The sequence below is a fragment of the Silurus meridionalis genome, chromosome 21 (genome assembly GCF_014805685.1).
Source record: "Silurus meridionalis isolate SWU-2019-XX chromosome 21, ASM1480568v1, whole genome shotgun sequence".
In the NCBI taxonomy this organism is placed as follows: domain Eukaryota; kingdom Metazoa; phylum Chordata; class Actinopteri; order Siluriformes; family Siluridae; genus Silurus; species Silurus meridionalis.
This window is the reverse complement of record NC_060904.1, coordinates 17,066,045-17,090,417: the sequence shown is the minus strand read 5'-3', so window position 1 is coordinate 17,090,417 and position 24,373 is coordinate 17,066,045. Positions and strand designations below refer to the sequence as shown.

At 39.4% G+C, this 24,373-nt stretch overlaps 2 protein-coding genes across 5 annotated transcripts; one reads left to right on the top strand and one right to left on the bottom strand.

Moving 5' to 3' along the window:
• The first annotated feature begins 464 nt into the window (after positions 1–464).
• On the top strand, positions 465–18,560 carry col28a1b (collagen, type XXVIII, alpha 1b). Of its 3 annotated transcripts, none has more exons than XM_046834100.1 (35): positions 465–646; positions 1,908–1,969; positions 2,114–2,673; positions 4,121–4,141; positions 4,219–4,278; positions 4,363–4,416; positions 4,751–4,795; positions 4,920–4,946; positions 5,438–5,482; positions 5,563–5,607; positions 6,329–6,382; positions 6,964–7,032; positions 7,690–7,758; positions 7,842–7,910; positions 8,131–8,199; positions 8,285–8,353; positions 8,494–8,562; positions 8,671–8,739; positions 9,391–9,462; positions 9,545–9,613; positions 9,721–9,792; positions 10,061–10,129; positions 10,253–10,321; positions 11,165–11,233; positions 11,323–11,391; positions 11,545–11,613; positions 11,867–11,935; positions 12,081–12,149; positions 12,219–12,299; positions 12,451–12,486; positions 12,581–12,617; positions 13,017–13,571; positions 13,787–13,950; positions 14,625–14,826; positions 15,738–18,560. In XM_046834100.1, the coding sequence occupies exons 3-35, from the start codon at positions 2,167–2,169 to the stop codon at positions 15,908–15,910; spliced, it is 3,285 nt and encodes a 1,094-aa protein (XP_046690056.1). In that variant the 5' UTR covers positions 465–646; positions 1,908–1,969; positions 2,114–2,166; the 3' UTR covers positions 15,911–18,560. The 3 variants fall into 3 exon arrangements, with proteins under 3 accessions (XP_046690056.1, XP_046690055.1, XP_046690053.1); XM_046834099.1 differs by having other exon boundaries at positions 1,843–1,969; positions 14,628–14,826; XM_046834097.1 differs by having other exon boundaries at positions 1,843–1,969.
• A 554-nt stretch (positions 18,561–19,114) lies between these two features.
• On the bottom strand, positions 19,115–24,185 carry LOC124375400 (glycoprotein-N-acetylgalactosamine 3-beta-galactosyltransferase 1). 2 transcript variants are annotated; one of them, XM_046833714.1, is made up of 5 exons: positions 23,765–24,185; positions 22,837–23,043; positions 22,329–22,761; positions 22,002–22,221; positions 19,115–20,326 (listed from the first exon to the last, which is right to left on the bottom strand). In XM_046833714.1, exons 2-5 carry the CDS (start codon positions 22,997–22,999, stop codon positions 20,171–20,173), a joined length of 972 nt encoding a protein of 323 aa, XP_046689670.1. In that variant the 5' UTR covers positions 23,000–23,043; positions 23,765–24,185; the 3' UTR covers positions 19,115–20,170. The 2 variants fall into 2 exon arrangements, with proteins under 2 accessions (XP_046689670.1, XP_046689671.1); XM_046833715.1 differs by having other exon boundaries at positions 22,837–23,022.
• Between the last annotated feature and the right edge of the window lie 188 nt (positions 24,186–24,373).

Here is a 24,373-nt window from a genome sequence, read left to right as displayed (position 1 = left end):
GGTCTCATTAGGCCTGTCTGTCGATAGCAAAGCAGAAGATGTCATTGTTATAATATTGTTATAATAAAAATCGAATATTATAATCGCGGTTTATTCACTACGACTTGTTCATTTGGAGTGTTAAAGTGTTTGTAGAAGTTTTAGAAGAACGCTGGAGGTGAAGGCAGAGGATTTCAGTAATAGCAGTAGATTTCTGTTCTTGGATGATGGAAGTAGAACTTAACCTGAACCTCTGCCTCAGGTGTTGGAGCCCATCTGATTTCAAGTTTCGACACGTGTACAAAGTTATTCAAAATGTTATTTAAAGTGAATGATATATATTTTGTGATTGAATGTATTATTAAATGTGCTTATATTTATTATATTGAGACCATAATTACTTATTAAAGTGGTAGTTGTTTACTCAGTTATTGGACTGAAGGAAAATCTTGTGTGTTTGTTATCTAATGTGTTAGGGATGCCTTTGCAATCCTCTCAGAGTTGCGTTTTCAATGATCTGGCAACCATTAAGATTTTGAGGAGCAGTCAGGACTGAGATCGGAACAGGGACAGTGAGATACCTCCTGCACCATCAGCATGTCAGACCAGTGTGAGCATGTGACAGGATTAGTGCTGTAAACTCACTCGCTTCTGCATGACATAAAAGGTAAGAACATAAAAGATGACAGTTTTTTTGTGGCTTTTGTAGATGACTTGCATCATGTTCTGGGTTTTATTCTTCTGCCCTGTGCATGTGTGCTGTTCTGACTTTAACACTGATTTCAAACTAACACACGTTTATTATAATATCATATACTATCATAACTACAAGTTTATTATAATATCAATATAATATCATGATACATTTAAGTGCTTATAAACAGATTGTGATGGGAAACTGATCATGAGTATTGAATGTTCTCATCATTTAATTGTTAAGAATTAATTTTGACATTGCAATTAGAGATTAATTGCTTTTTCTGGAAAAAAAAATTATTTTACATTTAAGATTTGTTACTATATATATATATATATATATATATATATATATATATATATATATATATATATATACACAATATGGACCAAAGGATATGTGGACAACTGACCACAAGTGCTTTTTAAACATCCCATTCCACATTTAGTCTCATTTGATTTTATTGTAACCTTCTAGGAAGATGTTCCACTAGATTTTGGCATGTGCCTGCAGAAATCTGTGGAGATTGATTCAGCTCCAAGGGTGTCAGTAAAGTCAGGTTCTGGTGTAGGTGAGGTGAGGAGGCCTGGGGTGCAGTCAGCGTTCACATTCATCCCAGAGGTCTTTATTAGAGTTCTATAGTAGGAAATCTTTCCCTCCAACCCCTGTAATGCATATCTTTATGGAGTTGGCTTTGTGCACAGCGGTATCGCCATGCTGGAACTGGTTTCGGGTCTCCAAGTTCAAGTAAAAGGAAATCCAAGGAAAAGTCAAGTGTCTATATAATATATATATATATATATATATATATATATATATATATATATATATATATATATATATATATATATATTTGGAGGGGCAGTTTAGCCCAGGTACTTCTTTGACTGGAGTTTGGCACCTAAACTCAAAGGTTAATATTGCAAACAAGAAAGCTAACATTATTAGCTGTATGCACTCGGCACACTCACCTGTAATTGAGTTTTGAGTGATGAGTTTGGGTGATGAGTTTTCTGAAATGTATAGTGCTGTTCAATTCTCTATTAAACACTTCTAAAAGGACTCTCCAGTGTCAGAGTCTTTAGACACCTCTTGGAGTAAAATGAGAAACAGTGTTATATAGAAGACAAGAGATATGCTTTCTTTAACCTGTTTTCTCTCTTAAGCTTAATATGAAGGCTAAGCCGTGGAGCGTGACACTGCTGAGCTTTGTGGCATTGTTTCTTTTGAGTGACGTCAGAAGTCAAACCAGAAAAAAACAGACGGACAACCTGACCACTGGAAATGAAAACGGTAAACCAAAGTCGTGTGTTTAATCTCATTTATAAGTAGATTTCCAGTCTGTTCGATGTTTTGAAACCTGTAGATGGAAACAGATGTTAAAATCACTGACACCCACGTGTGTTCTTTGTGACTGAATATGTGTTTCCTGAGCAGCGGCCACGTGTGTGCTGGACTTGGCCTTCCTCCTGGACAGCTCGGAGAGTGCCATGCTGTACCGGTTTGAGAAAGAGAAGGACTTTGCAAGCTCGTTTGGCTCCCGCGTGGTGAACATGCGGGTCCACGGCTGGCACTTGATGCCCCGCCTCGCCGCTCTGCAGTACAGCAGTTCCGTGTCCGTCGTGAGGAGCTTCTCAGACTGGAACGGTTTGGACGGCTTCCTGAATGGCGTGACCTCGATGGCCTACATCGGGCAAGGTACGTACTCTTCCTACGCGATCGGGAATGCCACCGGGCTCTTCATACGTGAGACTGACGACCGGAGCGTCAGGGTCATGCTGCTGATGACCGACGGATCCGACCATCCACGGAATCCCAACATCCTGGCTGCCACCAACGAGGCCAAAGGTCACAACATCAGGCTGTTCACCATCAGTTTGTCGTCACAGGGCAGCCATAACAACGCCAAGCTCCGAGCAGTGGCTAGCAGTCCGGCGGAGCGTTTCATGCACAACCTCAATGATCCAGACCTGGAGGAGAGACTCCTTCAGGAGCTTGTAAGCTGATATGAGCAGGGTGATACAATTTCATGATACAGTGTCAGTTTCATTCTTCATATGAATTCTGAATTTTGTGTTTATCATTCAGCATAATGTTATGTTTAATATAATAGTAAAAAAATATGTTCATCGTAAGAGATATGTACATAGAATTATCAGTTTAAGCTCCAGCATCACCAAGCTGCCACTGTTGGGCTTTAACCCTCTCTGCTCCAGGGTGGCTGTACCACAGCTGACCCTGCTTTTAGTCCCGTACGAGATGTCAGTTTCCATGTACATGAATGTCTGGGATTAATGGTCATGTCTGATGCCACAATGGCATGGATTGTGCTGTATTTTGCATTAATAAAGATTCTGAGAAGAAAAAATATCACCCGCATACAAAAGAGAGTGTCGATAAGCTCAAACTTGTGGGCTGAACATAAGAAAAAAAACTCTGCGAGAACAAATGGCTGTAGCGCAGTGTGTGGTAGAATGTTCCAGAAAATCTGTTTGTGTGAATATTTGTTCGATGTTAGTAATGAAACCGAATACAAACACATCATTCTGTTATTCGGATTGAATATAGTAAGGGGTATTCCACAGCCAGGGGACTGGATTCCAACTACTTCCTGTGCTTCATCTCTATTAATGAAGCGGTTGAAGTAAACTCCTAGTGCTGTTTTTCGCTCTATTTCTCATTTAAACGTTTTTCCTTTTCAAAGTTTGTCAAATTCTTCTTGCGCCTCGAGCCGTTTCTAAATCACCGTATTTACTTATACAGTGAATACACAAACTCATTAAGGTTGTTAGGAAATGTGTACAATAGCTGTTTCAAACTGTATGGAAATGGATCGGGATGTTGCTACGGTTATAGCAGTTTATTATCAACGCATTTATTTAGAACGCTGACAAACGCAAACTGGCTGCGTGTTCAAGGGTCTGAACTCATGCCTGAATTCCCACCCAATCAAAATCTAGCATTAAGACCATGGTATAAAAAACTAAATAATTTTACTAAATAAAAATAAATGAATGAAATCTCACAAATGTCCACAAGAAAACTTCAAAAGAAAGTGGAACAATGTCCAAGACGTGTGGAGGTTATTATAACAGAAGATAGATAGATAGATAGATAGATAGATAGATAGATAGATAGATAGATAGATAGATAGATAGATAGACAGACAGACAGACAGACAGACAGACAGACAGACAGACAGACAGACAGACAGACAGACAGACAGACAGACAGACAGATAGATAGATAGATAGATAGATAGATAGATAGATAGATAGATTCTATGTTTATGATTACATGCATCATAATGTTATGTAATCGAATACCATTATGTAATTATGTAACAATGTTCGGACTGAACAGGCAAGAATAGAAATTATTTTTATATTTTTCATTAAAAATTATTTCTAATCTAATTTTCTCTAAATATTTTTTTTTTTCCAGGAAAAAGTGGTCCACAAAGATGTAAGTGTTTTTCCACTTTCACTACCGATTCATAAAACTGCGCATCACACACTTAATATCCAGGTTCTGTTTTCCAGTGCCCACGAGTGCAAGCGTGTGTGTGTGAGAAAGGAGGCAGAGGAGCTCCGGGAAGCCCTGTGAGTGTTTTTGCAGTAATGATTTGTGGTTTCTATAGCGAGTGGTGATGAGGAGTGAAGATGATCTTCATGGGTTTGTTTTAGGGGAAAAAAGGAGATTCTGGTAACGACGGACTGCCGGGACCCAAAGGTGTAAAGGTCAGAGTTAAGAGTTCATTAGCGTTTCTTACTGTATACTGTACTCAGATAGCAGATACACAACTAACACACACACACACACACACACACAAGACTACACTACACTACACTACACTACACTATAAAACAAAGAGTGAAGATTGAATGAGGGTGTGTTCAATGTTTTGTTCAGTAATTCAGGTTCCTTCAAGTTGCTTCCAAAAAACACAACAGAGAACCTAAGAACCTATGAAGGTCCTAGATAATGTAGTACAGTACAGTGTGTAAGCGTGAATCCAGACGTGAAATTAGAAGTGATAATGGGTAATGAATTTCACGTGTCGCCGTACCGCAGGGAGGCACGGGACCGGCAGGACCCCCGGGAATGGATGGGCCTGAGGTAAGTCCTACATAACTGCAGTCTTTATTAGAGATTATTATACAGTAATGTATCTGTGTCTATTGCTATTTGTGTGTGTGTGTGTGTGTGTGTGTGTGTGTGTGTGTGTGTGTGTGATGTGTAGGGAAGACCTGGTTACAAAGGTGATAAGGTAAGAGTTCTATCTCTTACAACACACAAGCATGAACTTCTCTGTCCTGAAGATGACTGGAAACATCACAGCTTTATATCGGACTGTTAGAAAGCACTGATACTGGAGACTCATTCCATAAATGTTAAATAAAACACGCCTTTTCACCTTTTCACTTATCCGTTTACGTGAAACATCGATCACACAAGCCCATATGTAAGCTGTTTCTATAGTAACAGTAATACAGTATAATGACGCTGATAAAGAATATTAACAAACAACTTCCGACCAATCGGAATCCAGGATTCGGTAGCACCCTGGAATAACCTTCATCTTCTGTATAAATGTGGACCAAATACCCAGAGAGCAAGAACAATGGTCAGTTGTATTGGTAATTACATGTTCGAAATATCTGCAAGAGTTGCATCTCGTGCTTTATGTCCTCATAATGCTGTAGAAACTGTTAAAAAACACAATCTTAAATTATCCTTAAATATGTGAGTGTCTTCTAGGGTGACAGAGGACAATGTGGAGCTCCTGGATTGAAAGGAAATAAGGTACATCTCTCTGACCTACTGCACCTCACAGATCAAACGATGATCAGATACGAAATCAAGTGTAATATTGTACTTCTCAGGGAGTTGAAGGACCTCTAGGACCCAGAGGAGTCAGAGGGGAGCAGGTAAATATCAAACCATCATTAGCTTGTTTCATTAATCACCATCTGCGTTAATTTAGGAGAAGTAATGGCACCCGTCCATGGTCCTGCACTTATGGAATGTGAGCAGAGGATAAACTCGTAATCCTGTGGCAGTGCGTGTGTTGACACGGCAAATGCGGAGCTGTGGGACATTATGGTTTAGACTTTGTTCTCCGGGATTAAACTTAGAATGTAAAAATGTAGACACGTCTGGCTTCGTGGATGGAGGAGAGGACCGCTTTATCATAGTCCGCAGCGAGGTCTGAACATCCGAGTCCTCAGAAAGCAGTGATACTGGAGACTCATTCCATAAATGTTAAAAAAAAACACACATCGTTTCACAGGAAAACGTATACATCTTAAATGTATACGTTTTGCACGTTTCTATCTGTTCATGACACACCGATCGCAACCAGAAGCTTTGTATTGTTTAACAATAGCTTTATCCTAACTAACAATGGAGCTAAATCACACACCTCGTTATTGTTGTTGTTCCTACCTCATTCCAGCTAGTCATGTTAGAAAGAATTTGTAAAATAAAAGGAAAACTTCAAGTACCAGCTTTATCTCCGAGAGATAGAAAGCACTGATGCTGGAGAATCCTTCCATCTTCCTGACGTCAAAATATGCGCTACTGACGGAGATGCTGTAACACTTCAAAATACTATTTACTTCATCACTTTTTTGTCTGTCTTTTATTCAGGGCCCCCAGGGGCCACCAGGGGACGAAGGACCTGAAGGACAGGAGGGCCCCAAAGTAAGAACAAAACTTTGTTGAAGCTCTTTTGCAGTGAATAGAGCTACGGTCGTTACGCAACACGCGACACAGTCGGGCATTATCGCATTGACGACACGTTTTATCTGTGGATTATCTACGGCCGCCATTTGGAGGGGACTTCCATACCAAAATAAAATGCTGTGTGACACAAAGAGTGCTTTGAGAATATTCCATACCGTATTGGAAGCTAAATGTGAATGAAGCTTTATTCTCAGTAAAGGTCAGCGTAGTACTTTTTAATTTAGCAGGAGACAGACATTTCATTGCCCCTGTTAGATCTGCCCACATCGAGCGCAAAATAGAATAAAACGGTCAGCTGGTCTTTGAGGTCATACACAGACTTGTGTAGAGATGTTTCTGAAATATAGACTTATATCTTATAATTATAACAAAAACATGGAATGTTTTAATCAAGTTAGCTTGACATTTATACAGTCTAGACAATTTTGCAGTCTGTGGCTATTAGAGCATCGAAATCAGGTCGACGACATTATCAGTGTACACCAGCTACACCTCCTATGTAATTTTTTTGAAAGTCTTAAAGTGTAATCTGAACGTAGGGAGATCAAGGACTTCCCGGAGCGACTGGACCTCGAGGAGATATCGGCGTTGGATTTCCAGGCCCTAAGGTGAACTGATGCGATTTATTGTATTAAAGGTCGGAAATTAAATTCCATGAGTTTTTGAGGGTTCAGGTCATATTTTTATTCAAGTATCGTTACGTTTAAAAGACCATTGCTGGGTCCTTGAGCAAGGCCCTTAACCCTGAATTGCTCAGCTGTATGACTGAGATGACTTTAAGTCTCTCTGGATAAAGGCGTCTACCGGATATACTGTAAATGGAAATGTTTAGAACAGGGCAATGCATCAGACATAGCATAGCATCACTTTTTTTTATCGTTTTGGCCTTTCGTACACACCAAGAAGGCGATTTCAATCAACAAAAACGCAGCTCTTATCCAGAGCATATGCCAAATGCTGTGAATGTAAACAAGACTCTTTTATAAGGAAGCTAGATTTGAACAATCTTGCATTGAAACTTTGTCTTTCTGCACTAGTGATATTACCCAAAATTCTAGTCACAGCTTTTCCCCCCACAGTTCTTTTCAGCTTGATCGTTACACTTTGCAGGACGATATTGTCCTTTCATCCTGGCCTACTATTAAACTTGGTGCACAATTATTGCATAGAAAACCATAGATTCTTATAAAATCGTATTACCTGATAAAAGACATGCTTTATGTCCTACTACTTGTGTTTAACTTTGAATTATGCAATATTTTTAGGGGGACAAAGGAAACCCCGGAAGACAGGGTCCCATCGGTCCGAACGGAACAGGAGAACCGGGCCAGCTTGTAAGTGGGAACTGACGGAAAAATGTCTTAATCTTATTTGATTACTGATAATGAAAGACTAAATGCATTTTTTTTTATTATAGGGACCACCAGGACTTATGGGGCCTCGGGGGCTTCCCGGTTTGCCAGGAGAAGGGCTATTTGGACCAAAGGTGAACAACTTATACAGAATGCAGCCTCGTCAGTTTCTAAATTACACTTGCTAGTGGTGGGAGTAGAAACACTTAGCGATAAAATTCAATAAATGATAAATGTTTATTCTTATACCACATTAAAGGTTATATCATGTGCCACTTGTTACCACTGCTTACCACTCTCAAGTCTGAGCTCAGCATAAGATAAAAAAAAATCTAACCTGGGTTTATATCTCAGGGGGAACGAGGTTATAACGGTTCAACCGGAGCACCTGGACTGCCAGGTTTTGGCCTGAAGGGGGAAAAGGTACAACACAATAATAATTATTAATCTTTATTTGTTCTTTTAGAGTGGTATAACATAAATGTCATTCCTTTGCACATTTTCTCAGGGTAATGTTGGGCCCCCTGGGCCAGCTGGACCCATAGGGGCTTCTGGATTGGGAATTCAAGGAGAAAAGGTCTCAAAATGTAGTATATAATAAGAACCCTTTCAAATGCTTCAAATTGGATCAAGTTATGAAGAAATTAATCTGATATGTACTTTTTTATTTTTTCGTACCTTCATTTTCATCTCAATGCTACAATATAACACGTGTAGGGAACCCAGGGGCCGATAGGTCCCCCCGGTCCGAGAGGGATCCCAGGGATAAGCATTGCTGGTGAAAAGGTAGGGTCCTTGTGCAAAACGTTAATTAATTGCATGGAAACTAAAAAAAAAATGCAGTTCCTACTGTGAACTCAAGGTGGAGGCTATGCTACATTTTCTCTTTTACAGGGAGATCCTGGTCTTCCGGGAGAACGTGGCCCACCAGGAGAGAAAGGCATCGGGGAGCCAGGAGCCAAGGTGGGACAAAAAGGATGAACAAAGCACCGGGGAGTCTGAATTGGGTTTAAGTCTTGACTTGAGATTACTTGGACACTCTGGTATTTTGCATAATTAAACATGTAAATAAGTAATTTCTTGATATTCTTCTACGTCCTGATGCATTTAAGGATGAACAATTCAGTATGTAGATGTTATTACTACTACTTTGTCAACTTATAGACCTTTGACTGGAGATGGATGTGAGGGTATGATAAGTCAAGCTTGACTTTTACTGGAGGGGTGACAATTTTAAAGTTACTGCTAAAGAAATTCAGGATAAGTGAATTTTACTGGCCTTATCTTAAAATAATCTGATTTAGTTGAGGAAAGTCCTTATCAGATGATCTGATGATCAATGTAAAGTCTGGTCAATGTAAAGACAGAAAAACATATTCTTCCTATGGTCTGGAGATCAACAGGGCAAACCACAGCAGTATGCAGGTATAAATCCAAGAAAGGAATATTGTTGATGCTTTCAGGGTGGGAGGGGCCGACTCTGTTTCCCCTGTCCGTCATAAATACATTAGTCAATGGCTTCAAGGTTAGTAGATATATTATAATTGGGAAGAGCTGACTGGTGGATGGGATGAGTGAAATGAGTGAAAAGCCTTTAACCTGTCTCTGATTTAGGGTGAGTTCGGCTTACATGGTGTCCCAGGAAAGCCAGGTTCTCCAGGGGAAGACGGAGCGAGAGGACAAAAGGTTGGCATGTTCACATAACGAATTTACAACCAGCTCCAGAAAGCAGTATTTGGCCATATACAGTATTATATTTTTGATGCAGGGTGAAGCCGGCGTTCCTGGGCCTAGAGGACTAGAAGGACTACCTGGTAAAGGTCTACCTGGAGAAAAGGTTTATGTGATGTTTGAAATTCTTAGGTCCTAATATTGTATTACAGTTTAAATAGGACAAAAAGTGCAGACGATGTTGTTGAAACAATATGTGCCTTGTTTTTAAAGGGAGAGCGAGGAGAGAGAGGAGCCAGAGGACAACCGGGAGTCATAGGGCCGATTGGCCTAGTGGGGTCCAAGGTAGGGAGAAAAAAATAGAAGGATTATTGTTATAACCCAAATAAGGCAAAGCTGGGTGTTTCTAGAAACTTGTAGTTTTATTTACTTTAAATCATGTCAAGGTCGTCCTGTTATTGAGTCATGTGACAGGCACTGTTGTGCTGTTTAAAACTATTTTAATGAAAATCTTGATGTGGGACTGGATGGTTAAACTCATACCAAACAGTTTGTAGTTTCACTTCATTTTAGAATGCAAGTCTAAACTTGTATTGTGTCCTACATCTTACAGGGAGAACCGGGAGTTTTGGGGTTTCCTGGGCCAACTGGACCTCCAGGAATTGGGTTACCAGGCAGTAAGGTAAAGTTAGATTTCTGTGACCTGTACCTTCAGTGAGTGTAGTTAATTAAGTAGACATGGCGTCTCATTCCTTGTTAAATAATCCCAAATTCTGGAATATAATTTTGAGTGTATTCTCAATAGGGGGATCCTGGACTGCCCGGATTTCCAGGACTTACTGGAGAAACAGGAATAGGGATTCCTGGGCCAAAGGTCAGATTTTAACAAGTGTTCTTAAGCAATTAGTTATAAAAGTTATCTATATAGTAACATCAAAACCTTTAACATCTCAGAGGGCATGTACAGATATATTGTCTTCTCATGTGATGTACGTAGCTTCAGTTGTATTGGTTGCATGGGTCGATTACAAGAGGGTATCAGAAAGTTTTGAGACTATTGGTGTAACCGGTGCTATTCTCACCTTGTGCTTTATCACGTCTGTGATTTCATCATGAACAGCAAGATAAAACAAAGAGCAAACATGAATTTCTGTGTGAAACTTCAGCAGAGACGTTAGACATGACATACTTTGACATACGACGATGCTGCAATGAGTTGTTCGAGGTGTTTCGAGTTGCGCACATGCTTCAAGATCAGAAGAACATCACTGAAAGACCTCAATTCCTGAAAATGTCGAAACCATTCAGCAACTTGTGCATGATGATCGTCGGAGAACATCCACACAATCTCACTTCCGCACCCACCCTAATCGCCAGATTTGGCTCCTGTGGACTCCAAACTTTTCCTGAAGATGAAGATGCGACTTTTTTTTACACATATAACCTTAAATAATAACATGTCTGATCTTATTGGCAGTCATTATCGATATCAAATTCTTTAAAAACTAAAAATTCATCCAATTTTCTAAAAGATCGAGTAAACTTTTCAATGGTTATTATTTTATTAATCTAAGTAAAATGAAGTTGAAGTATACAGTTATTTAGTTTCTCTGTAAAATAGAAACTACAAACATATTACAAACGTATTTTAACTGACCTGAATAAAAAAAACGTTTGTTCTATCCAGCACAATTTATGTTTCATTTTTTTCATTAAGGGTGAACGAGGACTACCCGGACCTCTAGGACCCCCAGGGCTGAAGGGAGATGGTTATCCTGGATCCCCTGTAAATATACACCTAACTACAGTATAATCACCAAAAGATCTGTTCAGATAGTACAGCTGTAGTAAAGATTATATTCTTTTGATCTTTAGGGTCCTCCAGGCCCCAAAGGACAACCTGGACAGCCGGGTCCAGAGGGGACAGGCTTTCCAGGACCTAAGGTATGAATAAATTCAACCAAATGTCATAGTTTGGTGTTTTGCCACTCCAGTATTTGATTTACATCAAAAGTGTGGCCTTAAACTTACTGAAAGATGCTGATTTAGTTAAAAATACTATGGAGTGTGATCCAGTTTGGACTGTTTCTGTTTCAGGGGGATCAGGGTTTTGCAGGTTCTCCAGGACCAGCAGGACTGCCAGGAATTGGACATGTAGGCCTGAAGGTTAGTCAGTAACTCAAACGCTAGACTCTGATTCAGATCTCTGTGACCTGGAAATTAGCTGTAGGGTTCGAATTACGACTGTACCAAAGCAGACTTTCTAAACAAACCTTCACTTATTAAAAACAAAAATAAAAACTAAGGAACACAGGATGAGCAGTATCCTGTGTTCCAGTAAAAGAAAAAAATGGAAAATAGAAAAGTAACTTTTTATATTTTAACAGTGTAAACAAATGAGTTTTCATTTGATTTACAGGGTTCTATTGGTCCGACTGGCCCACCAGGCCCACCCGGGCCCTCAGGAGAGGGAATCCAAGGCCCAAAGGCAAGACGAGTTACCAGTGTTCAATTCAAATCTTTATATCATGCTCTTTATATCTTGTTCTTATGATTCTACAATAATAGTATGATCATAAAACGTGATAAAGCTCTTTGTTTACCCTGACTATCCTCATGTTCATTTGGTCCAGGGTGAGCATGGATTTCAGGGATTAGTTGGACCGAGAGGAGCCCCAGGAGTAGGTTTACCTGGACAAAAGGTACAAAGAGTTCATGTCCTGTTTTGTATTAAGACATGGACATTGTTGTAATGTTGGAGCGTTTTGCAGGGGGACCGTGGGGTTTCTGGAGAACGAGGACGCAAGGGAGACAAAGGAGGACAAGGGGAACCAGGACAAACGGGTCCAGTGGTATGGACCTTACATTTTTGTGAATAGTAATTATTTATGAAAATTTTACGGGGAAAAAAAAGACTGAAAACTGAGTACAGTCTCAGTACAAGTTGAATAAATGTATAATACTGTTTGATAAATACATTTTTTAAAAGTGTTTGCTTTGCAGGGTCGGCCAGGCCACAAAGGAGAACCTGGTCTCACTGTAAGTCTGATCGAACCACATACATTTATATTTCATTACTGAATTAAGCTGAGTCATGTGCCTTTCATGGCTTTGCTCATCTTCTACATTGCAGAGAGAAGAAGTTGTTAAATTAATTCGATCCATTTGTGGTAAGTCGTTTCCATTCTTCCTATTTACTTGCACTTTTTGAACCAAAATCAGGCTGACAAAATTAATTTGAATGGAGGATGGGAACAGAGGATTCTTGAGCAACCATTTAAACTTTGCTGTCTGTAAACGCTTTTCGACTGTCACTATAGCGCCACTGCATTTTTCTGATCGGTCGGAAATTTGTTCTAATGCATATAAACAATTAAGTTTTTGTGTAATTTGCTTATGAAGCTCTTAGTGTTAGTATTCTTAGTAACTTAGTTTTCATTCTTTAGCATTGGTAGCTACATAATAACTCACTAAGCCCCCTAGTGGTTAAATGTTCAATTGTACAGTTAGCAAGGCAGGATGCTATATATTTCCATTTTTGCAATCGTAAGAAAATTGTCCTCTTTCAGGCTGTGGCGTGACTTGCAGATCCAGCCCCCTGGATCTGGTTTTTGTCATCGACAGCTCGGAGAGCGTGGGTCCAGACAACTTCGAAGTCGTTAAGGACTTTGTGAACAGCCTGATCGACCGTGTGTCTGTCAGGCCCAACATTACACATGTAGGGATTGTGCTGTACAGCCACGTTACTACGGTGATCGGTGATCTGCATCAACCGCTGACCAGCGTCGAGGTGAAATCCGCCGTACGCCAAATGCCCTACATGGGGGAGGGAACCTACACAGGAAGCGCCTTAAATCAGGCCAATCAGCTGTTCCGCTCGGGCCGCCCTGGGGTTCGGAAAGTGGCACTGTTAATTACGGACGGCCAGATGGACCGACGGGACGTGTTCAAGCTGGAGGACGTGGTGCGAGACGCGCATGCCAGCGGCGTCGAGATGTTCGTTATTGGAATGGTCAATCAGAGCGAGCCGTTTTACGAGAGTTTTAAGAAGGAGCTGGAGTTTATCGCCTCTGATCCGGACGAGGAACATGTCTATCTGATCAGCGATTTCAGGACACTCACTGGTATGGTACCTTTTTGGCATTGTAACACGACGTTCCCTGTAGCGAGTAACATAGGGATTGTTCATGTACATTCCTGTCACAAAGACAAATCGTAACCCTGAGCTCTGACAAATCGAATGCTACACATTTAGTTTAGACACATAGATTTTAAGGAAGATTCCCAAAAATCTATAAAGACATAAACTCAATATAACAGCATGCTCTCTTTGCCTCAGCATTGGAGGGTAAGCTGTTGGTTCAACTCTGTGAGAACAATGATGGCTTGTTCGGTCAAACCCCCAGCCCTGATCTTCTCCCTGTAACCCCCGGAATCCCATTCTACAATGAGGGACTACTGAGGAGGACGTACATCCCAACCTTTAGAGCAGACCGCGAACAGGTGGCTTCAATCTGTCTATATCTTAGTACACACTTTAACCTTTTGACTAGATTAAACGAAAGCAAAATAAGTGTCATATAAATGTTAGTTCTCTGCTAACATAGCTGCATATACGAGGTACGATACTTCGGGACGCTGCCAGGATGTAACGCATCTCCCACCTTGTGAGATGCCTTACACTCGCCGGCGGTCGACAGAGTGCAGTTTTTCATGTGTTTTTGGTGTTTCTTGTTTCACTTCTTTTTATCTCCGTTGCCAGACATTGAAACAGAGCGTACTGATTAGTCTCATCTGCTATAGGAGTGCTTCTTACCACTCATTTCATCCGGCTCCACCCATTCATACATGACTTCATTGAACATGACATATGGCCTTCTTTTAATTATTTTAAAATCAGATAGACATGATTCCATATCATTACTGGATATGCCAAATGGATATGATCCATTATTTGATATTGAGATCATATAGATTGTATCATATACACTGTCCCTCCACTTTCGAAAAAACTGAAAAAGCTGAAAAAAAATGTCCATGTAACAATAAAATACCTTGGAAGAATTGCCTTAAATAGTACAATCCTAAAACTGCTTTAATAATAAACCAGAAGCAACAATATAATATTCAACCCAGATATTTATCTGTTATTAATGTCATATTGTTTTGTTATAAAGCAGCCAGAAGCATCAGGAGAGATCTTACAGAGTACCAACACTCCATTCTTAAATGGGAAGGACCTGAACAGTCTTGAGCATCTGTGGCGTATCACATACCATTCTGATCCAGAAGATTCCTTACACAGACCACCTCACACCACCAGCACCATCACCACCCCCGAGCCACGACTAATACTGATTCAGGACGATTTCAGCAAAGGTAAACGTTTCGATTTTTGATGCGTGGGGCATTGTCACCTCACAACTGAGGGCCTTGCTCAGGGGCCCAGGAGTCCAGGAGTGTAAACAAATCAAACTCAAGGTCAACTACTGCTCTCAGTTCTGTTTCGAAGGTTGGCGTGGCAACCGTAATCGCTTTGACACAGAGAGCATGTGCTGAAAATCCTACGTTGTAAGATAAATCCCTGCTGGCCTTGATGGTCCGATGACCATCAAGGGAGGAAGAAAGGAAGGAAGGAAGGAAGGAAGGAAATAAAAAAAGAAAGAAAGAAAGAAAGAAAGAAAGAAAGAAAGAAAGAAAGAAAGAAAGAAAGAAAGAAAGAAAGGCAGCTTGGTGTGGCTAGGACTTGAACTGATGACCTTCAGATCCAAAGTCCAATCCCTTGATATGAATGTTGATTTACATTTACAGCATTTGGCAGATGCTCTTCTCAAGTGCGACTGATATTTTATCGTATTCATACCACTGACAGGGTTAAGGATCTTGCTCAGGGGCCCAGAAGTGGCAACTTGGTGTGGCCGGGACTTAAACTAACAACCTTTAGAGCCAAAGTCCAATACCTTAACCACTTAGCTACCACCTGCTTTAATATTATCTTCAATCCAATTAATTTATTTGAGTCTTCCCTTTTCATCATCACCCAGCTTTAACTTGCATTATAATTATGAAACATTTCCTTCTTTCTAATCCTATTTAAACTGCTACTTTCCCTATTCACACACACTAATATTTACACTTCACCACTAAGGAAATGACTGGCAGGAAGTAAAATTGATTTCTGTGTAAATAAGCATATTGTTTACTTGGTAAACACCGAATTACTTGGTAACATTAGTCATTAATTGGGGATGAGAATTTAAACAACCGGTGTGACATTTTTCTGTTTCCAGACGATGCCTGCCTGCAGCTGCTCGACCCCGGGCCGTGTCGCGAGTACGTCGTGAAGTGGTATTACGAGCCCAAGGCCAACTCCTGTGCTCAGTTCTGGTTTGGAGGTTGCCGTGGCAACCGTAATCGCTTCGACACGGAGAGCATGTGCCGGAAATCCTGCGTCGTAAACTAAATCACCGTCGACCTCGATGGTCTCGCTTTCTTTATTAGTGTTACAAGATCCAAAGGAACATGGACGCAGTCACAGGTGCTTTCACTGGGCCTCATTTATCAAACCTTCACACAAGAAATTAGTTGATCATATGAAAGAGAGAACGTTCGTATCACTCATGCATTTATAGACATTTACATATAAATCGACTCATTACAGTTTTTCGAAGTTGCTTCGGAGCGTTTCTTGGATAATTCTTAGCGTTTTCTCAAACAGCACCACACAATGGATTACATGCAAAAGCCTGAACTTTTCTCTCAAAAATAAAAATACTTGTTCTGATTTCATTTTCATCAAGATAACACGTCCTTTTTTCATTGTTAATAAATTAGAGAGTCAAAATGTTTAGTCTTGTTGATTAGACTTATATTGATTGTAAGAGACCGGACAGGATTCACACTTTTACTGTGATGTTCCACTGTTCATTCATTTCCTGGTTGTCCATGCATTTTTTCTGTTTCGATCTGTCAATTGAAGGTTCACGAGATTCACATATGACCTTTTATAGAGAAATAGTTGGTCATTGGTTGATCTGATGCAATTCACTTAACAATTCTTTAACTCAAGACACAACTGACTGAACTGATGCCGAGACGGTTCGAGGGTTGAGACTATTCAGGTGAGAACCAGTATAACATATTTTGATCAACATAACATAAATAAATGATAATGAAGGAAACGATTGCACACAACGAATGTCTGAAGCGTTCGCAATTTGTTCAAGGCAACGAAAAAACGCTCTAATGATGTGCACAATTGGAGGTTGAACAAGTAGTTTTAAGAATTTTATCGAAACGCTCCGAAGCTACCGAGAAAAAAACTGTAGCGCAAACTGCTCAGCTTCGATGAGTTTTTATGCAAGGAGGATCCAATCAAGTTTAAATCCTGGACATAGTACAATTCAAAGAGATTCGTTTACAGCAAAAAGTAATGGCGCCCTATATAAGAAGAAGGTGTTAGCAGGTATCCACACTTTTGCCATATGTTTTAGGCATCATTTGTCTTTTTCACCTTTTATAATCTTTTGTGGGTGTGGCCTAAATCAATTCAGCCATGCCATGAACATATTTATGATTGAATTTGCTGAAAACATTTACAAACGTCGTTAGATTGGTAAATAAGGCCCACTGTTGTAATGGTTGTCTTACAATATACAGTTTCCAACATCGATATAATGGAGATGTGACTACAAATATTGCTGTCTGTCACCATTCATTCCAAAGATGTTCAATAGGCTTTAAGATCAAAGCTCCAGAACATGTCAGTCAAGATCTTCCACTCCAAACCATGGCTTTGTGTACAGGGGTGTTGTTATGCTGGTTTTGGTTTCCTATTTCAAGTTATTGGAACATTCCATTGCTATTTCCATCTCAGACGTCCAAAACAATTGTGAGCCTCCAACATTGTGGTAACAGATTGAAAAACAATCACATATAGCTGGAAAAGTCTGGCGTCCCAATATACGTCTTCACTCGTGCAACAGACAACAGAGCTCATTTCTCTGGAAGACATCACAGATGCAGGTTATTTTACAAGATCCTGTGCTGCCTTTCTTTCATTTAAGCACCATTATTCTGTACAGGATTCCAGTCATGTCAAACAGAGATGCTTTATTTTGAATTCAGTTCCTCATTCAATGCAATTATGGATATTTTATATCAATCAACACCAGGCAAGATCAAACTGCGTATTTAATGCGTATTTACTCCAATAAATCTTCATGTTTCCTTATATACCGTCGAAGCCCCATTCATGTCATAGTGTTCAAGATTCAGCAAATATTTAATATGGAACTGAATAAGTGTTCGCTCCCGTAAGTCATCAGTGTAACAATACGGTAATATTTAATTCATATTTAATATCATGCTCATGAGTCGTATACAAACAGAGCAGGTTTGTAAAAGAAAAAAAGAAAAAAGCCCTTCATTTAATTACATTGAGCACAGAGAAAAGGTATTAAAGTGCCTTGATGCCACGAGCTAATAATACTTATAAAGCAAATAAAACGTTCAAACTCTTGAATGTTGAATAGTGAAGATTCTGCATTACTTCTAGATCAACACACACACACACACACACACACACACACACATTATATACAGTATATATATTTATATTTCAAAAGCAGGTTGTATGAAATTCTGAAATCCATGTTCAACCAATTTGTTTCTCGTAATGAAAATTTAATGAAAGAAAAAAAAAATACCACAAATTTAGTTACTAAAAAACACAAAAATAGAAGCTTTGTATTGGGATGTACACAATCTACTGCTAATGGTGAATTACTGCCGCTTTAAATCTGTTCTTTCTGTAGTTTCTGTCGATGTTAAAGCCCTGGCTGCTTATTGGTTTGTGTTCATCCACATGATAAGCTGGCAGACAAAACATTTTGAGGGATTTCCAATTTAAAAAATAAACAAATAAATACATTAGTTAAATACATCATGCTCCATTGATGGTGTATTTTCCAGAGGTCAAAACCTGACAAGTGTTTTAAGTACAGTGGAACCCGCTTATCTCGCCCTCGGTTATCTCGACAACCCTATTAAGTCAACGTTTTTGAAGTGGAACTGCCAAATTCTCGCTTTTTCTAAGCATTTATTATTGGTTATGTCGAAAAAAAAATTTGCCATTTAACGTCGGTTATCTCGGTTCAGCCGCGGAAGAACTCGCGAAAGTGGCGGAAAAATCAAGTCTTACAGCTGCTACAGGTGTTGTATTGTATACTGGTGGATCTCTGCTGTTAGTTAGTGCACATATGCCTTTTGTTGTTAAATGTTATGCGATGAACGGGAGGCGAAAGCCGCGCTTGGCGGCACGGAACGTGGGATGACCATCCAAAATCATAGAATGAACACCGGCAGGATCGGGGAATCAGGGGGGAATCACGGTGCGCTTTGGGGAGAAAAGAGCAGCCGTTGAGAGAGTGCCGGTGGGAAGGCACATACCGGATACGCATGCGCGATAACAACGACCGCCGTGAACCAACATATACCAACAATAACGGACAGTGAGAGTGTGGATTACTGACAGATAAACATGTACTGTATGTATTTTTATAGCATGCCTTCATCAAACAAATTGCGGCAACGCTGTTGTGTAAAAAAAACCTTCAAAAACACGTGCATGCACATTCTCATTTATTAACGCACATCATGTACATAAAGAAATTTCAAGCACGTTAATATATTGCCGCCATTTTGATTTTCGTTTATCTCGATCATCGGTTACCTCGATGCTTTTTGGCGTCCCCCTAGGACATCGACATAACCGGGTTCCACTGTAAATACTATTACATTCTACTCTTGGTGGCCATTTTAGTTAACACTTCTAAGGAGTTATCAAGAGCAAGACACTATATTGACAATTGTATTGGGACACCTGACTTTTCCAGCCATATGTGGTTTCTCCAAAACTTGGAGGCACACATTTGTGTGGACGTCTTTGAATGTGGCAGCATGAAATTTCCATTTACTTTAACCAGGAGATCCAAAAATGTTCCAGCATGACCATGCACCTGTGCACAAAGCCAGTTCCCTGAAGATCTGCTTTCCATGGGTTTGGAGTGGAAGATCTCCTGCTGAAATTAACCCTATTAAAATGAATGAATATAAACACTGGCTGCATCCCAGGTCTCCTCACCTCACCTACATCACTACCTGCTTTTACTTACACCATTGAGGCTGAATGGATCTCCACTACACAAACTCTAGTGGAACATCTTCCCTGAAGAGTGGCGGTTATTATAATCTTAAATATAGAGAGACATGCAAACTGCAAAGTGTTCAGATCAGGGGTAGGATTTGAAATGACTCAACACTGGTGGAAAAGAAAAAAAAACGTGTAATTGATTTGTAATGTTAAAAACGTGTTGTTTTATAATCAGTACAAGAACCAAGGTGATGGTAAACAAGGCTATTTTTTTACCAATGCATATCCACTGTATCACATACTGTACAATCCTTTACATTCTTTCATACAGACGTTTTCAGAGCTCCTTAAAAACTTTTATAAATATAAATATCCCTTTATTCTTTTTTGCAAATTTACAAATGGTTATTGTTATAAATACATTTATTAATAGTTGTATTAATAGTTGTATCTCTAGTTATAAATAAATAAGCCATAAATGAGCTTTAATTTTCAATAAAATCTTTTCCAGACAGTCTTTAATTTAAAAAATATGTTTTTTGTCTACTTTTCTTCATTTCTTTTTTAAACTCAGGGTTTTTCGGTGCCATTGGCCGTGACATCCGGGTCAAACCTGTACTGATATCCATAAGGTCGCAGGTGATAAGTGTAGTACTCCAGTTCGTACATCCTGTGAGGCAGGATGTAGTGAAAGCTGATGGCGTAATCTGAACAGCAATCCGGTCCCTGTTAACACACACACACGGGGTAACGTTAGGTTAATATACATTACACAGCTTCTTTCGCTCTCTTTGTAACCTAGCTTGTCTCTGGACAAATAGTTAAGCGTCACACCTCTGTTTAACATTGTTAACATTCAGAAAAGAAGTGTTTACTGACTCATCTTTATATACACCTACACACACACACACACACACCTACATATCTATCTAATTAAGGCCACTCTGAATATCCAGTTAAGCATTTCTTATTAGTGGTTCTTTGGATTTCGGCCACCCAATCCAATCCAAAAACACCAAAACCCCCCCTCATAAAATAGCAGCGATAGTGATCAGAAGTCCAAAGCTGCATTATAGACGCACCATAAAAGTGTAATTCAAGGGGCCATATAAACATTTGTAATGCTTTTACAATACAGCACAATTCAACTCCGTATTTTTGTGTTTCACTGAACAGGAGCGCAGACGAGCTTGGAAAAGATTATTTACTACTTTTATGCACAGTGATGAAGATGAATGGCCTTTTTATGTGAAAAAGAACGAGCAAATATGAAAAACTTAATAAAAGCTAAATTACATTTACTATATATATATATATATATATATATATATATATATATATATATATATATATATATATATATATACACACACATACATACATACACATACATACACACACACACCCTTTTGTTGGCTCGACTTACGATTTTTTGAGCGATTTCTTTTTAAGTTTTGTAATTTTTCGCGTGGCATAATTGTTTTTGTACGATACGTCAAGAAGCTGCCAGGATGTAACTCATCTCCTGCCTTGTGAGACGCCTTTCTCTCGCCGGCGGTCGACAGAGTTCAGTAGTTAGAGGGCGTATTTTTTCCTGTTTTTTTGGTGTTTTAAAGCCCAATTCTTGTCTTTCTCCTTTTTTACCTACGTCACAGGACACTGAAACATACAATCCTACATACATACTGTATATACATACTGTAAAGTTTATACATTACAGTAGTGCAAATAAATCTGTTTGACTAATAATTTAACACGCTACAGTACACAATTTAAACAATTACACTACCCCATACTGATCATCTTTAAGACTCCTGGGCTACGCCATGTCTCGACTTATGATATTTTCAAGTTACGATTGGGTCATTATAACACCTCCATCACTATCTAAAATCTGATATCAAAGTTCTTCTCTTTGGTGAAATGTTCCAGTAGATCCACTTCATTACGACTCTAATGAGGACTCTAGATTTTTTTCTAGGTTTGTCTTCCCTCAAAAGGTTCTTCATCACAAATTGTTCATAAACAAATAAATCTCTATCCCTGAATGGAGCCTTGAGGTACCCCTTTTTCTCAGAATGTAGCAAACTACAGGTTCTTGTTTCTACTTTATGTTTTGGCCTCCCGTCCACACTGAGGAAGAATTTTCGGTCAAGGATAAATTTGAAAACCGTCAGATGTGTGGACTGAAAACGATACCCGAGACTAAATAAACGTCAGGCGGAAATTTACGTGGGTCAAAACACTATCGATTTGCTCACGCGCAGTACAGGGACGTCAGTGTTTTCAGACGTGTGTATGTTTTGAGATACAGTACGTCTGGATTAGTGTGGACGCAGCCAAAGAAGAGGGTTTCTTTGTCACTAATGACCATAAATTGATGTCATATCTGAAAACGTACTTGTTTTGGCGGATAGTAACTGTAGCCCCAGGGCAGCTTCTCCCCGAAGTCTAGAGGACGCAAGTGCATGTCCGGAGTGAAGGGATTAAAAGTTTCTCTCAACTGCTCATCTCTCGAATCGCCAGCTTCAACCTTCATGGTCTGCATGCACCTCCCCAAGGCCATATCCTCCACCGGGCTGGTGTGTGTGCACTGTCCTGAGCTGAAACCTTGGACGAACCTGGTTTATTTACCATAGAGACGAAAACCACATGATTTGTAAAACCGATCACCTTAATCTCAGCAACATTCCTAATGCATTTAAACAAAAAACGAATCCAAAAGAACCTCCTAAGTGCCTCTCTGCTCATGACATATCCAGCTCCGCCGCTCATATAGCCCTGAGCCACAAACACCCTGAACCTGTGTCCCAGGTAGATGGGCTTCTCGGTGTCGTGTCGGTTCAGGAGACGCCGCAAGTTCTCCACCACCACGAACGTATCGTCGTCGGCTTTGAGGAACCAGTCGGCGGCATCTAGGTGGTGAGTGTGGATGTACTGGAGGGCCCGGATGGTTTTCCAGTAGAGATTATCTCTGCCCTCAGACACGTTCAGTCCCACGGCTGGAAAGTCACTGTTGTTGGAGCTCATGTAGAGCACCATGTCACAGTGTTTGGCCCACGTGGCTCGGACGTGTTTGGCTTTCTTCTCCAAGTTGTTGGGGTGGGTCATGATCCAGCACAAAATGCGCAGCTTCGAGTTCAGCTGCTTCGCGACTTCATCTGGAAAGTTGATCCAAAGTCATCGGTTAAAAGCAAACGGAAATAAAATACGAAATGCTGTAAAACTTGACATACCTGATTTCTCGATGGAGATGTTGACCTTGATTGGAACTTGATGCTGAACCTTGGTAATTGTGTACAACACTACATTCATTTTACTGCAAGACTTCAGGTACATGTGAACCATGATAAAGCCAAAGAACGCTCCACAGAATACAGATCTGGGTTTAAGCAGCATCCTAGAGAGGAAAACTGGAACTTCTGTAGAGGAGAAACACGTTTCTGAAGGCAGAAGCGACACTTTCTTAAAAATGAAGCATGTGAAAAGGAAGATTAAACCTATTAAATGTTAAATCTTCTTAAGACAAAACACATATGTTTTTAAGACAAAACATCGCTCTAATAAAAAAACTGAAACTTGCAAACAACTAAACAAAACCTTCAAAACTGAAACCCTAACCTTTAAATGACTAAACGTAATCCGAAAGAGTGAATACAACATTCTAACGAGGAGATGTGAATCTTAAGAGGAAAATAAGACTTAAGAGGAAACTTAAGAGATGTAAAAAATGTAAAATGTAAAAAAAATTGCTTCTATAGAGGAAAATAAAAAAGGAAAAATATGCTTCAAAAAGTAAATATTATTTTCTAAAGAGGAAATATATGCTTCAAAATGGAAATATATGCTTGTAAAAAGGGAATATTAGATTCTATAGAGGAAATATTGGCATCTTAAGAGGGAAAAAAAGTAAAAATAAATAAATAAATAAATAAAAATTATATATTCTTCTAAAGAGGAAAAAAGATTTAAAAAGATTTAAATATGTTTCTAAAGACAAAACCACCTAAAGAGGAAATATAAAGTTTAAAATATAATTTTTTTATGAGCTTATTATAACATAGGAATAAATCTGAATTCTAGATATTTGGAGGGTCACAGGATTTTAGACGGTGTGAATATTTAAAAGTTAAAGAGGAAAATAATGTAAAGATGAAACCTTACCTCGCTTGCCAAGCTTCTCCTCAGCAGGTGGAAAAGAAACCGAGTGGGTTTAAATCAGACAAGTCAATGTGCCTCATAAAAAAACCAATTTCGTTATGCCCATGCCTGAAATGTTGAGCTACCGAAAAAGTAATGACTAAAAAGTGATCAGAAGGCAAGACACACCTCACAATGCAAATATTCTCACAACAAAGGATAATAAAACCCTGTGAGGCAACTCCAACTCGTTCGTTCAAAGGCCATAACACAGGTCTTTGTGTGTTCTAGTGTTCATCGCCGGATATGGTTTATCAGCACTCAATTCCTTTATTGATCTCAATTTTAATCAGTTATTTCGAATACAATTTATAGTAAATGATGGAATCCTAAAAAATGTTTACTTCTTTTTTCTTTTCTCTAAACCCCCATCACACCACATACACAAAAACTCAAACAGTAAAATGTGAATGTGGATTAACTGGTTTAATGAATGTCCTCAGAAAACAAGAGCTTGTTTGATCCTGTATTTGTCTTCAAACATTAACATTGATTGAGATCTCTTCCTAAAACAAAGAACTTACTGTCCGACTTCACAATTTAACAAGACAATGTGCTGAAACATAGTCCAAG

What these genes read in the sequence shown, in the direction of transcription:
- col28a1b (XM_046834097.1), top strand. Translation starts at nt 1,849, where the DNA reads ATGAAGGCTAAGCCGTGGAGCGTGACACTGCTGAGCTTTGTGGCATTG. An exon ending in CTGGATTGAAAGGAAATAAG is followed by an intron (nt 5,483 to 5,562) that starts GTACATCTCTCT and finishes TGTACTTCTCAG; the next exon opens with GGAGTTGAAGGACCTCTAGG. An exon ending in CAGGCTTTCCAGGACCTAAG is followed by an intron (nt 11,392 to 11,544) that starts GTATGAATAAAT and finishes TTTCTGTTTCAG; the next exon opens with GGGGATCAGGGTTTTGCAGG.
- LOC124375400 (XM_046833714.1), bottom strand. Translation starts at nt 22,999, where the DNA reads ATGCTGCTTAAACCCAGATCTGTATTCTGTGGAGCGTTCTTTGGCTTT. An exon ending in CATCTCCATCGAGAAATCAG is followed by an intron (nt 22,762 to 22,836) that starts GTATGTCAAGTT and finishes TCAACTTTCCAG; the next exon opens with ATGAAGTCGCGAAGCAGCTG. An exon ending in AGCAGAGAGGCACTTAGGAG is followed by an intron (nt 22,222 to 22,328) that starts GTTCTTTTGGAT and finishes TAAATAAACCAG; the next exon opens with GTTCGTCCAAGGTTTCAGCT.